This window comes from Erpetoichthys calabaricus, chromosome 1 (genome assembly GCF_900747795.2).
Source record: "Erpetoichthys calabaricus chromosome 1, fErpCal1.3, whole genome shotgun sequence".
NCBI classification, from domain to species: Eukaryota; Metazoa; Chordata; class Cladistia; order Polypteriformes; family Polypteridae; genus Erpetoichthys; species Erpetoichthys calabaricus.
In genome coordinates this window covers 184,416,292-184,431,961 of record NC_041394.2, presented here as the reverse complement: position 1 = coordinate 184,431,961, position 15,670 = coordinate 184,416,292, and the positions used below count along the sequence as shown (strand labels likewise).

At 39.0% G+C, this 15,670-nt stretch overlaps 1 protein-coding gene across 2 annotated transcripts in view; it reads left to right on the top strand.

Annotated features, from left to right (window-relative positions):
• Nucleotides 1–15,670, top strand: part of nxf1b (nuclear RNA export factor 1b) — a 97,270-nt gene that overhangs the window by 4,697 nt on the left and 76,903 nt on the right. The window contains exon 2 of one of the 2 annotated variants that reach the window (XM_028809795.2): nucleotides 5,579–5,632. In XM_028809795.2, coding sequence (XP_028665628.1) covers nucleotides 5,579–5,632 — 54 coding nt within the window. Of the gene's footprint in view, nucleotides 1–5,345; nucleotides 5,526–5,578; nucleotides 5,633–15,670 lie in introns of those variants that run through there. The other variant, XM_028809811.2, reaches the window with a different exon arrangement.

The following is a 15,670-nucleotide window of genomic DNA, read 5'->3' as shown; positions in this document are numbered from 1 at the left end:
TTCACAGGTTGGTTCATTATCTGGCAGGTGGTATAACTTCTTGGATTCTGGTATTTCACAAATCATGCTTAGGATATAGCGGGTTGGATATTGGATGGATGATTATGAAATTATGCAGTGTGTTTTTTGTTAACTCAAGGCAGGTTTAGGCGATTCACAGTTGTGATATATAAACAGTTTCATGAAACACTTCTTAAGAACATCTATCATTGCTCAGAAAGCACAGAGGAAAGTGAAGAATTTACAGATTAAATTCCTGTGACTTTTAAGGATGAAGCTGATTGGTTGCATTGTGTATTATGGAACAACTTGGAAAAAATTGTTTTGTTTAGTTGTTATAACATAGAAGAATATGTAACAGATAGTGGTGGCCTTTTCAGCAGCTGCACAAGAAATAGTACTTAATCTATAGGAACACAAAAAGGAAATGTGCACTGCTAGTGTGTGTGTGTGAGAGAGAGAGAGAGTGAGTGAGGGGAGGGGGCTGCTTTGAAATCTATAGCAGACTGATGTTAATTATAATTAACTGTTAATGGCTTTATTCATTATAAAAAATTGTTTCAATTTTCCAGTTTGATTTTAAACATACTAGTTTGAATGTCATTATTCAAACATGTTAGTATTCTATACCAGTCTGAAGCCCATTTGGCAGTAAGTGAATATGGTAAATGAACATAATTCTGACTTAGTGGAATAATACAGTGCATTTACATGCAAACATATTGTGTATTTAGGGACCAAAAATAGCTGCTGGTTGTATCACTGGTACAGTGTTTCCTGCTGAAGGACTTTGCTTTCATTAGAAAGTCTGGTTGTACAGTAGAGCTGGCCCTACACATCAGTCTTATTTAAATGATTTACCTGTACATTGATGTGGCAGAATGATTTGTAATTTGCATTGTCAGTCTGACTCTTATGATAGATCTATAGATGGATGCTAATGTTTTGAACAATGGTGCAATGTATGGCTGAAACTAATTGCATATAAAGTTTTTAGTTTTTGTAATTCTGTAATCAGTAAATGCCAAGGGGTCTGTGTTGTCATTTAAGAACTAGTGGGAGAACAATACTGAATACTTCTTATTTTTTTTAAAAGGATGAATGCACTTAATTATTGAGGTGTGCAATCGAATCTGTTACCCTTTATTATACATACAATTACAGTGAATACTTGAAGTTTTACCTTTTACATTACATTACTCTGAAGCTCTCTGTTATGTTTTCCCTCTCTCTGACAAAGAGCAATGGGGATTAAAAGAGTAATTTAAATGTGAATTTTAATTATTTTTATTTTCAATAAACGGTATAACTTTTTGTGTTACATTTTGCAATGTACATATCAGATAGTTTATCTAAGAGTGGAACAATATCATAGATGCTCTAAAAATCCCATCAAAGAAAAGAAGGTGGTGAGTGATAGTTTAAATGTTGCGAATGGTTAATTCTTGGCATTATCAATGGGTAGTTTAGGTTATAATGATTTATCACTTTGTAACAAACCAAAATGAATTTAAACAACACTTCGACAATAATACATATGCTTAAAAAAATGACTTTGAGCCTTTTTTCAAAGTTTTGTTTCTAATTAAATTGGAGTTTCATGAACTCTTAATCCAAAACTCTCCACTAAGCATGAGACAGAGCAGGGTAGGAGAAAACGCTTATTTACTAAATTTACTAAAAATAAAACTGGCTTCTCAATTTAAGTGAGGCTTACTTGATAAGCATTCTTTGTGAAATACTTTCTCTAGTCTACAAGGGTCCCTGTGGTGTTTTTTTTTTTTTTTTTTTTTTAACTTCTAGATTCATTGATATGTTCTTTGGAACTGGAAAGATCCATGTCATTTTTAAGGCTAACAAGCCAGAATTCCCTTTGATACCACCGTAGCCCCCAGAACTTTTATAGTAGGTATTGGGCTACCTGTTCTCATAAAAGGAAAACATGGTCCAAAATGTTCTGTTTATGGGCCATAAACTGCCTCCTAGTAATCTGGGGGAACAGTGTTGGCCTTCTGTTATTAAAAATGGCTTGAATTTGTTTGCAGTTGTTTGTAGGCAACTTTTATGGATTCCTTTCTACATTTACAATAACATTGTAAGTCACTTCTCACGTACTATGCCATAGGTGACTCTGTGTCATTTTTAATATAAAAAATAAAAAATGACACTTCTGGTCAGGTGGCCACTTGGAAAATAATGGATGCAATTTAACAGTATGATCAGTGTGAAATAATTTTGTCTCATTTGGTATTAATAACATACAGTTCAGCAGGCAATCATTTACCCATTACAATCAGATTACAATTAACCTATTACAATCGAATGCTGTAATGTCGGATTAGCATTTCTTGGTCTAGAAAGATTGCAGTGGTTGCAGTCTTAAGTTCCATTTTTTTAATTAAATGAGTGTGTTGTTTACTGAAGTAACTTTAGACCTTTCTTTCATAAATGTTTATAGTGTGATTTTTCTGAATTTCAAAAAGATGCACTATTATAACTTTTATTCCTCATGATTTGTTTTTGCTTCCTCCTAATTTATTTTCCTTCTAACAATTTTATTTTTTTATTATTGCTAAGCAGAAGGTCATAAAATCATAAATTAGTTTTAGCTGATTAGCCATTTCTTTTTCTATGTTGTTTTTACCTGTATGTCTATTTATCAATAGGTGGCAATTTTTATTTCAGTTCCTTTTTGGAAGGAAGATGCAGAGTTTTATTCATCCCCAAACAATTTTTCCTTCTGGAAAAGTAAACTATAGGCTGGATTAATTTTAACACCTCTGAATAACGGGTGAATACACATGCATGCGCGCGTGCACACACACACACACACACACACACACAATAGGAACCGCTAAATATAGCCTGTTCAGTAACCTAAAAGAAATTACTTATTTTAATGAAAATGTTTTGCACAAAATGTAAACTAACATGCTAATCTAATTATCTAATTGCACAGTTGAGCACCCCTGCTGTGGTTGTGAGTATGTCATTTCATGAATGTAGAATTGCTCCAGAGTTCTATTTTATTTGGGGCATTTGTGAATCCTGGTCAAAGGAATACATTTTTATAAAAGTTAGAAATGGAGATTTAGCATTTGACAAACTGTACTTCATATTGTATTAATTTTTCCCAGAAAGTAAAAACAGATTTTGACATGAATTTCTGACACCACATAGTATGTTCAAGAACAGAATGTGAAAGGGCATGTTCCATTAACCCTTAAATTGGTTAGTAACTAAGAAACTGGATGGTGTGAAATATTTTTGATCTATAGGGCCCAGACTGAGTACCCATTTGAGAACTGCACTCCTCCATTTTCCAAATCGGCTTTATTCCAAACTATGGTATCTGCTGCAAAGCACAAAACAACCGTGGATGGGATGCTAGCCTATTGTAAAGACACTTGTGCGTAACAGCCAGGCACACTCGGACAAGATTTACAAAGATGGTATTTTGGACTAGAAATGAAGCCCAGAAGGAGTGAGGTGGAAACGCTGACCTCTGTATTACATGTCCATCTCCGAGTTGTGCACCCAAATTAAACCCCACATAATTAAGAAAATAATCAAACTTCAGTTATGATGATAGTATTTTATTTGTGTGGAAGATATTATTCCCACGTGGATATATGCACCTGTGCCTAATTTACAAATGGCCAGGTATTTTTTTTTTAAATTTTTTTTTAGGCATTGATATAATTACAATGTGAACCACTTAACATTGACTGCTTGGTATACTCTTTTTGGTAAAAGATAAAATATTAAATGGTAAATCTCAGACTAAGCTTTACAGTTATATTTCAATACCTGTATAAAAATGAAGGTAGGTCATGTGATATTCGGAGTTGTTTTTCCAGATGATAATGGTTTATTTCCTTATGGCAACTGATGCAAGAATAAACTCTAGACCTGGACAACTGTGAACTGGATCAGCAGGTATATAAACGACAAAAGAAAAAAGTGGAAATCCCTTCTGAATAGAGTTTTGGAGCATTCAGTGTATGTCAAGGATTTTTTTCTCTTGAAAGTCTCATTAAAAGTACTTTACAGTATGTGGCTATTAAGTGTTCATTTAACGTGTGTGCTCCTGGTTATCAGCATTTTAAGCATTCACAGAATTAGCAATTTATGAAATCATGGTAGCATTAAATTTTATGGTTCTCCATAAACCCCTTTTTATCAAGCAAATTGCATTTTGAAGACCTCAACTGTCACTTGTTTATAAAGCGAATGGACAGTAGTTTTGTGCTTCTCCATGTATGATCAGACCCATCCAATACACACTACTCAATATCTGATCAGTTTGAGATCCCCACATAATTTTATATAGTCTCTGATAGCGTTGCGGTGTAGCTACAAGAAACGTCTTATAGGTATTCGACGATTCCGTTTATTTGTTTGTTTTCTTATTTATAATAGCATACGGGCTTAAAGCCCCACATTTTCAAACGTGGGATACCATGCAACAAGCGTTCACTTATCTATCCAGTGTATTTATATTTATAAAACTTATAAGAAAGGGTAAAAATATAACGAATCGCGCTTGACTCATGATGATAATACATTTTATTTATATAGCGCCTTTCCCATGCTCAAGGCACTTACAGAATATAATCAAGAACGGCAGCGTATACAGTATATAGCATTGTACAAACCAGATAAATAAATAAATGAAGATTAAGACGGTGAATTCGGTATGATCCACATACGTCGCGTTTAGGGCGGTGCGTTCAAAGATTAGAATGGATAGCGACTTCAAAATAAACTTTAATCATTAGATTAGTTATCGGGTCGAGAGTATAATCCCACTTTGAGTGACGATTTGCAGTGGGCATTAACAAGCGACTTCAGGCTGATGAAATAGAAACGTTTATTAACTCACATTTGTAAAGCTTTCACTTTTAGGTTCTTTTAATACTGTTTTATATTTACCTTTTGTTAGTATGGAAAACAACTTACAATTAAAGTATTTCTCAAACTATATCCGCTTTAGAAATTGATTAACGCTCCGGCATCAGTATTTCTAATAAAGTGATAGTTACAAAATGAATTATTCAAATCCAGAATCAGTGAAACGAGGAATGCTCGTAAAGGCAGTTCTGTGAAGCAATAGTTTTTTAGTGTCTTTTTTTTTTTTTTTTTTTTTTTTTTTTTTTGCACAGTTAGCAAAGCTCAGTTTAGTCAGTGGTCACAGCTGCATTTTTCACTTTAAAGAATTCTCACTTGCTCCGATTATAAACGTATATCCTGGATGTTAAATCTTTGCTTGTTTTGGATGACTACCTCTAGAGGGCGCTGTACGGACAACCTACTACACGGAGAATGCCATAGAACTCGTGTGCGTGGTCCTCGACGCATGCGCCCTGTACAAATCCCTGAAAGCCCGAGTATCATTTATTAACGTACACAAATCTGTTAAAAAGAGAGTTGAAATTTTCCCACAGCAGGTTGTGGCGCGCGTCGGCGCATTGTGGAGTGGCGGAGGAACATGGCTATGGCTGAAGAGGGTCGATATTTTAATGGTAAGCGATGTTTAAAGATTCAGACTAAAATGGAGTTGGTTTTCCCCCCACAGATGGTGTCTATGATGGGCGACAAGAGGCACCGTTCTTGCCGATTGGATACTCAGGTAATATCGGTGGTGCTGTGTGCATGTACACAAAGGCTGTAAGCTAGAGTTGTGACGGGTGTAGATGTGTAATCGGTCCGATGCCATGGTGTGTAGTGCCTATTAGTACGTTTACAGTGCAGCGGCTGCTGCATCCACGTTCATTTGCCTAGTATTTTGTGGATGGTCGGGGTGTACGACGACGGTGATGGGCATAATTTTGGACATCTTGTAATCTTCTACGAATAATTTCCCAAAACCTACTACTCAAAGTGGTGTGAGAAGGAAAAACACCGGAACTGAAACGTAATAGGAATCTGTGGTGTGTGCGTGTTTAGTGAAGTTTTTTTCTGCGCACAGGTTGTTTTCTAGTGTGTCGCACGATTAAGAACACCAAGGACTTTTTTCCTTTGAATCTATTATAAGGTCTTGAACTGGAGGGAACCCAACTCCAGGTAAATATTGCAAAAGTTGACTAGATTGCTTTGGAACCTGGAGTTAAAACTGCCCAAATGTACGCGGAATAAGCGCTATTTTTGCGTGGTCGTTTTTTATGCTTGTTTTTGATGTTTCCATACCCTCAAGCTTGTCGTGCAGTTCTTAGTTTATTAGTAACATGTAGTAAGTTAATTCAACTACACACTTTTATGTTTAACAAGATTTTTAAGATTTTATGACAATTTCATGTTTCTTATACAAACACACATTCTGAAACTGTTGAGAGGTTTCTTTGATCGAAACCTGTATTCCAGGCCAAATATCCTGTGTAACGGCCCCAGAGATGCACTGTTCTCGATATGTTGCAACTGGTCCATTCTTTTGTCCTCCATATTCAGAGCTGGTTTAGGCTGTTTTGGGATTACAGAAGGCTGGACTTTACTCTAGTAGTATCTGGCACAAGGCAGAACCCGTCTTAGACTTGGAGCCATTTAAAGTAGAGAGGTGCAGTGTTATGCATGCTTTGTTAAAACATTGCTCTTACATACTTCCTTTTGTTTAAGCAGAGTTGATTGGATTAGAGCTACTTAGCGTAATAATTGTTCTTGCACATTACTGGAAATGGCAAATCTTGACATTGCTCATAAATTTTTACAGTTCTGGATGAAGTACTACATGTGGTAGTATATTTACTGTGCAAGTTAGTAGTTACAAAAGGAATAACTCAGCCAGTATTTTCACAAAGTTAAGAAACATGACTATAAATTCTTATTGAGTGATTAATTACAAAGAAATGCAAATATTACTACATTTTTCAACATCATAGTAAAGGTAAATTCAGAAATAATTATGTGGACGTGTCTATTCACATACTCTACATTAGAGACTGAAATTGATTAATTTCACTAGGAGAATGAAATAAGGTTTAACCAAAGTATCCCAACTATAAAAGGCTTCTTGTGTAAGTTCAGTTCTGTTTATAAGTGAATTAAATTGTATAACTCCTATGCTTAGTTTGGGAGTGTTATGGGATCACATATACAGGCAGCCCTTGGGTTAAGAATAAGATCAGTTTATTTTTTTTGTTCTGTTCTCGAGTCGAATTTGTATGTAAGTTGGAACGCATATGTATGGGACTTATTTAATGTCAATTATTCAAATGTTTGCCTTAGTCGTCTATTTATTTATTTTACTTTACTGTGCATGTAAAACACTTAAATACTTTCACATAAAAAATAATCTTAAAACATAATATACAGAACTGTACATAATACTGTACATAATACAGTACCATACGGGGGGGGGATCAAAAACAGTTAGAAAAAGAAAAAGGAGGATGATTAAATGTTAACATTCGTTTTTGAGGTAACATTATAACTTGATAATTTGATGGACTTGTTGGAGAGAATGAGTCAGGGTTTGATTCTGCTGCTGGAGAGAGCAGGTTTACTACACAAGTCAATTAGGCATTAAGGGATGTTTTGTTCAGAGCTTTTCTTTCTCATCATAAATGATCTTGTAGCTGAAGCCCTCAGTAACTGTATGGTGGCATTGTTCCAGGGTAACGTAATAGACAAACGGGTCTGTGATCAGATTTAATGAGTTGTGATGTTGTTCATGCATTCACAATCAATCATTCTAAACTGCACAAATAACCATGCCATAGTTCATCCTAGAAAACAAATAAGCACAAAATGAGCTTTCAAGTGATTCATGACGCTTGTAATCTGAAGTGAAGGCTATAAATAAATAAGCTTAACATATATTTTTTATAGAATGTTCTGTTGTAATTGATTGCATTTTTTATCCACGATCTCATCATTATTTGTCATAAAAATTAACAAAAGGCAATGAAAATACTGCTCTGAATCCGCTGAATTTAAATTTTAATTAGCTTTACTTATATCTATTTTGACCAAACGAACTGTGTCACTCGTGTAGAAAAGGCGAGCATTCGTTTGTAAGGCAGGATTTATTACAGTTTGTCATGTTAGAATTTATTATAAGACTAGACATTAAACCCGTTACAATAACGGGCGCTAGAACAGTATTTTTGCAAGAAGCCTAAATTAAAATAATAATAATAAAAATAGAAACGTATATGACAATACAGCAAGTATAATTAATATTACATTTATCCTCTCCTCTGTGGCTGTTGATTGATGTGTTGTCTGTTTGAAGATCTCCTATCCTGCCTCTCTTTATTTTAGCTTGCTGTGGCGTCTCTCCAGCAAGTACTGTGCAGTTCCCCAGCAAGTATTTTAATCTGTGCTGGCGTGCAGCGGATTATTGTATGTGTGGCATCTCCCCAGCAATGGATTTTATGTGCGCGAAAATAAATCTACTTTTAAAAGTCATCCTATTGTAATATCATGAAAATTCATATATTTAGGAAAACCTCTTCAACAACTGACACTTCACACTTTACCGGGCCAAGCTTCTTAATCGCAAGTCTGACATCCTCAGAGTGAACACTTGCACAACAACAAAAACTAATCCCACCTCTTTGGGGAAGCTGGTCTCTGTGTCTCGGTACCCGATTGGATTTTTCGTGCCTTATGTTTTAGGTGATACCTCATTTACCGAAATCCGATTGGATCGGCCATGCGATATTTTACAGGTCCCACCCTTTGTGTCTTGTGTGACGCGTCAGGCGGCCTTTGAAGCATCTGCTAGAGGCCGGTGACTCTGCCACTCATTCCGCCCTTCCCTGTACTTCCACCTTGTCCGTAATATGAATTTAATTTTCTGTCACAACAGTGGGCAATCAGCAGAGTCTCCCCAGGAACTGATGTAATGTGTGGCGTGCAGCTGATAATCGTGGCTGTGGCGTCTCTCCAGCAAGTACTGTGCAGTTTCCCAGCAAGTATTTTAATCTGTGCTGGCGTGCAGCTGATTATTGTATGTGTGGCGTCTCCCCAGCAACAGATTTTATGCGCACGGCCGTGAGTACCCAATCGGCACTCTCCCCAGCAATGATGACCTTTATTAAAGAGTGCCCCGCACATTTGCACTTCACCAGAAGACACGCACACACACAGACACATGGACGCACACGGATTTTATTAAAGAGGATGATTTTATGGAGTTGGGGCAGTCCATTTGTAATCATGGGTAGTCCACATGTCGGACGTTCTCAACCCAGGGACTGCCTGTACATAATTAAACAAGAAACATGGGTATCATCCAAAGCATTTTGTGTGCATCTCTTTGTCATGGTTGTTGTTAGTACTGTAGTTTGTCAAAGTATGTTTATTTTTTGTGTATTGTTTCTTTTTTTGAAATTACTGATTTAAGTGTTGTATTAATAATTGCTGAACTGTTACTTGAGTTGTTAATTAGCATTATTACAGACTTTCAGTATAAGAGATGTACTGTATGACTGGTGCATCTAGTTCATAGCTAGTTTAAATAACCATTGGTTTTTCAAGAGTATTTGAACATAGTATATTCTGAAGATACTCTGAGGTATTGCTTCTTGAGCCACTGCCAACCTGAACCTCCTCATGATGAGGATTGATTGTTTAGGATGGTGTTTAATTCTTAAACTTGTTGTAACAGGTCTCAACTGAAATGAACCCATTGAAAGAGAGAGTGGCTCTAGTAAAAAAGTATAATTGTCAGCAAATGCTTTGCGTCTTTGGCGTGAGAAGATTGTTTCCCAAGCATTTGTGTGTGTGTGTGTGTATATACATTTATAAATAAAAATCGGCTAGACGTGTACATGGTTTTTATTCATATCTGTACTCTGTGCATTGTGTATGTATTTATGTATGTGTGTGTAAACCTATAAATCACATACAAAAATATGTTGGATTAGTAAAATTTGAATAAATGTAAATTTAATGGAAGAGGAACAAAAGTATTTATTTTTAAATATAATATGACAATTAATAGCCTAAGAAGATTTAAAACCGGATTTGTTTTCAATTCCAAGCCAAGCTGGTATAAATTCATGAATTTCTGCTAATTTCCTAGATTTTGTGTGTATATTTGCTGCCTAGCAGTAAAAGACCTTTTTGGAGTCACCTTTTGGATTTGTGACTGTTTTAAATTCCAGAGGAATGATTTTATGATTGAGTCTAATTTTAATAAAGAATTGTTCGAGAGAGATATATATGGACACTCTCTAGAATAGATATACAGTGGATATATAAAGACTACACACCCTGCCGAAATTGCAGATTTTATGTAGTAAAACAATGAAACCAGGATAAGTCCTGTCTACTTATTCCACCTTTATTGCAAAATTGCAATCTATACAAAGAAGCTGAAAACAAATTAGAAACTGCTTAGTGAAAAAAGGGGGGGGGGGAAATCCTACATAAACATGGTTAGATAGATAGATAGATAGGTAGATACTTTATTAATCCCAAGGGGATTAATAACCATTAATTAATGGTTGAATTAGTGTGCACCCTCATTAATAATCAAGGACGTGGCTGCATTCAGAATCAACCAGTCACAATAAGTCTCATCTCAAATAGTAGGTAGTATACACCTGACATCAATTAAAGTGGCTCTGATTTACTTCACAAAGTTTGGCTGTTCATTTGGGATTATTCTGATATCCTCTTTGTTGCAACAGACTGTAAAAGCCATGGACTGCAAAGAGCTTTTTAAACATGAACGGGATTTCATCATTGAAAGGTATGAATCGGAACAGGAATACAAAAAAGTATTTCTATTCATTCTAAGTATTAGTTTAATTCAACCAGATTTTTGTATGATTTTTTTTTTTTTTGTCTCCCTCTTTTCACTAAACTGTTTCTGATTTGTTTTCACCTACTTTGTATAGATTGCAAGTCTGCAGTAAAGGTGGTATTAGTTACAGGATTTATCTTTGTTTCATTTATTTTCAATTACACAAAATCTGCAATTTTGGCAGGGGCGAGTAGTCTTTTTATATCCACTGTAGCAGCTTAGAGAAGTTGTTCATTTTGACAGTATTAATTCTCCCAGCTATGGTATAGTATAGGATGAAACATCTGTTAATTCCCCCCACCCCAGTACTTAAAAGGTTGTATTGAAAAAGATCTTTATACTGGTGGTGGTTATCCCCGGATATTTAAACGGTTTTGATGTTAGGAACAAATAGCTATCAAGTCTGGTATGATATACTTGAGAATTCACTGGAAAAGCACACTTTATGCAAATTCATTTTGAATCCAGAAATTATAATTTTCTTTCTAGACATTTAAGACTAATGGAAGATGTAATTGTGGGTCTGATGCATAATACGCCATATCTTCTGCATATAGTGATATTTTCTCTCATAATCTCCTTTATCGCCAGTTTCTTCTGGAGGTGAGTAGTGAATAGTTCAGTGGCTAAGGTGAAAACGTTGATAATAGGTACCCTTTTTGAGTACCTCATTCTACTTTGAAGTAATCTGAGTTTGTGTTATTCATATAGACTGAGGCTTCTTGACTAGTACAGTGCTATTCAACCCCCTCAGTGTTTGTCCTGTTTTGTTGCATTACATCCTGAAATTAAAATGGATATTCATTTGCACTTTATGTAATGGACTTAAAAATATATATAGTCCAAATTGTTAACATGGTATGAAAATAAAATATGCTGTATGTGTGTTTGTTTATATGTACATACAGAAACACACACACTCTTAACTACAGGTCAAAAGTTTTAGAACATCACTGTTTTTTCTTCAAATTTAATCAGCTGAAATGCAATGAATGACCTAAAATGGTGAAAACATATGCAATAAACTGTCAGCAGTTTAATGTTTAGCTTAGCAAAAACTGAAAAAAAACAGAAAGATATCGGAATATTACAAATGGTCCTTCAGGGAAACAACTAATAGGTTACAACCTACAGATGTTCTTTAGAAATTTTAAGTAAATTAAGCCTTGCCAGTTGAAGCAAACCATTTGCACAGGTGTCCAAACCATCCATCCATCCATTGTCTCCCGCTTATCCGAGGTCGGGTCGCGGGGGCAGCAGCTTGAGCAGAGATGCCCAGACTTCCCTCTCCCCGGCCACTTCTTCTAGCTCTTCCGGGAGAATCCCAAGGCGTTCCCAGGCCAGTCGAGAGACATAGTCCCTCCAGCGTGTCCTGGGTCTTCCCCGGGGCCTCCTCCCGGTTGGACGTGCCTGGAACACCTCACCAGGGAGGCGTCCAGGAGGCATCCTGATCAGATGCCCGAGCCACCTCATCTGACTCCTCTCGATGCGGAGGAGCAGCGGCTCTACTCTGAGCCCCTCCCGGATGACTGAGCTTCTCACCCTATCTTTAAGGGAAAGCCCAGACACCCTGCGGAGGAAACTCATTTCAGCCGCTTGTATTCGCGATCTCGTTCTTTCGGTCACTACCCATAGCTCATGACCATAGGTGAGGGTAGGAACATAGATCGACTGGTAAATTGAGAGCTTCGCCTTGCGGCTCAGCTCCTTTTTCACCACGACAGACCGATGCAATGCCCGCATTACTGCGGATGCCGCACCGATCCGCCTGTCGATCTCATGCTCCATTCTTCCCTCACTCGTGAACAAGACCCCGAGATACTTGAACTCCTCCACTTGGGGCAGGATCTCGCTACCAACCCTGAGAGGGCACTCCACCCTTTTCCGGTTGAGGACCATGGTCTCAGATTTGGAGGTGCTGATTCTCATCCCAGCCGCTTCACACTCGGCTGCGAACCGATCCAGAGAGAGCTGAAGATCACGGCCTGATGAAGCAAACAGGACAACATCATCTGCAAAAAGCAGTGACCCAATCCTGAGCCCACCAAACCGGACCCCCTCAACACCCTGGCTGCGCCTAGAAATTCTGTCCATAAAAGTTATGAACAGAATCGGTGACAAAGGGCAGCCCTGGCGGAGTCCAACTCTCACTGGAAACGGGTTCGACTTACTGCCGGCAATGCGGACCAAGCTCTGGCACTGATCGTACAGGGACTGAACAGCCCTTATCAGGGGGGGCCGGTACCCCATACTCTCGGAGTACCCCCCACAGGATTCCCCGAGGGACACGGTCGAATGCCTTTTCTAAGTCCACAAAACACATGTAGACTGGTTGGGCAAACTCCCATGCACCCTCCAGGACCCTGCTAAGGGTATAGAGCTGGTCCACTGTTCCGCGACCAGGACGAAAACCACACTGTTCCTCCTGAATCCCAGGCTCGACTATCCGACGGACCCTCCTCTCCAGGACCCCTGAATAGACTTTTCCAGGGAGGCTGAGGAGTGTGATCCCTCTGTAGTTGGAACACACCCTCCGATCCCCCTTCTTAAAGAGGGGGACCACCACCCCGGTCTGCCAATCCAGAGGCACTGTCCCTGATGTCCATGCGATGTTGCAGAGGCGTGTCAGCCAAGACAGTCCTACAACATCCAGAGCCTTGAGGAACTCCGGGCGTATCTCATCCACCCCCGGGGGCCCTGCCACCAAGGAGTTTTTTGACCACCTCGGTGACCTTAGTCCCAGAGATGGGGGAGCCCACCTCTGAGTCCCCAGGCTCTGCTTCCTCATTGGAAGGCATGTTAATGGGATTGAGGAGGTCTTCGAAGTATTCCCCCCACCGACCCACAACGTCCCGAGTCGAGGTCAGCAGCGCACCATCCCCACCATATACAGTGTTGACACTGCACTGCTTCCCCTTCCTGACGCCGGATGGTGGACCAGAATCTCCTCGTAGCCGTCCGAAAGTCATTCTCCATGGCCTCCCCAAACTCCTCCCACGCCCGAGTTTTTGCCTCAGCAGCCACCAAAGCCGCATTCCGCTTGGCCTGCCGGTACCTATCAGCTGCCTCCGGGGTCCCACAGGACAAAAGGGTCCTGTAGGACTCCTTCTTCAGCTTGACGGCATCCTTCACCGCCGGTGTCCACCAGCGGGTTCGGGGATTGCCGCCACGAGAGGCACCGACCACCTTACGGCCACAGCTCCGGTCAGCTGCCTCAACAATAGAGGCACAGAACATGGCCCATTCGGACTCAATGTCCCCCACCTCCCTCGGGATGTGGTCGAAGTTCTGCCGGAGGTGGGAGTTGAAGCTACTACTTGAAAACCCTTTGTCTTAAAGCAGATTTGGAACAGCCTTTGTTATTACACTCTCTGAAATACTACTTGGACAATATTACACTGTAGAATGTTTTACATTCTAGTAATAATGGCAAGAAATCATCAAATAACAAATGAAATAATACAGAGCATTATTACCCTTAGACACTTTTTTTTTTTTGGCACTTTCTCTAAATGAAAAGCCTACACTTCTAAGTACAGTGTCCTATGCAATCTAAAGGCAATTGAAAACTGGAAGAAACTCAGATATGAAGAGATCTGGCAGACCCAAAGTCACAACCCAATCAGAAGACAGGTTTCTGAGGTTCACCAGCTTACGTGATAGTCGCGTCTTCGCACAACAGCTTCAAGAACATTGGTCGAAAAAATCAAGTGTGAGTTTCTACTCTAAAGAAGAGACTTTGTGCTGCAGGTTTGACAGGGGGAGTGGTAGTAAGAAAGCCATTCCTGAAACGACAAAATAAGGCCTTGAAATACTGGCTGTGGACTACTGCAGACTGGAAGAAAGTCTTTTGGACCGATGCATCAAAATTTGAAATCTTCGGTTCATCATGCAAGTGTTTTAAACACCATTGAATTAGTAAAAGGATGGTTTCTCCATGTGTGACACCAACTGTCAAATATGGAGAAGGAAGTGTGATGGTCTGGGGGTGGGGTTCTTTTGCTGGAGGCAGATTTGGTGACTTGCACAGAGTGATCTTCATCAAAAAGGTTACCACAGTTTGGCTGTTATATCAGCAAAAGGTGGGGTCTTTGAATCAAAAATTTGAATAAAATTTTGTACACTTAATGATCCCTTGACACTTCATTTGCCATTGTTTTTGTTCTATGCCTTGATTTCATGAAACATAGTCATTGTGTGCATTTCCATAAAAGCTGAAAAAACTGAGCTGCTCTAAAACTTTTGACTGGTAGAGAGTGTTGTGTATGCATATGTATATAAGAAAACAAGTAAAAACTTAGTTGTGAGTGCCTATGAAACCCTTAAATAAACCATAAAAAATAAAAGTAAACCAACTAACTTTGGAAGTCACATATTAGTTGATTAGGGTTCAACCATGTTCAGTCAAACTGTCACATTATCCATATTACTAACCGAGAATGCTAAACCGGATGATGGACGCAGGCACATCCGGCAATGGGCCGTAGCTGCAAAAAGACGTACTGCGCAGGCGCAAAAAGAGTCCGCGAGAGTCGGCTGAGGAGCCGAGAAAGGCAGACAAAAGAGGGCGAGAGAGGCGGACAAGACCACAGAAAAAAGGAGTGAGCACAGGAAAAATGGAGAAATGAGGCGCAAAGAGCACCGAAAAAAGGAAAAGGCACATAAAAAAGTATTCAAACGCAAGTAAAGCACGAAACACATTGCACACGAAACTAGACCCAAAAAAAAAAGAAAAAAAAAGAGGCCCGCGCACAACAGCAAGGCACCCCCCCCCCCCCCTACAGGCACCGGACGGGACACACACCAAGAGGGGGATTCAACAAGCCCATGGAACACAAAAAAAAGAACACAAAACCACCCCACAGACCCTACAAGCAAGGGACGGGACACACACAAAGAGGGGGATTCAACAAGACA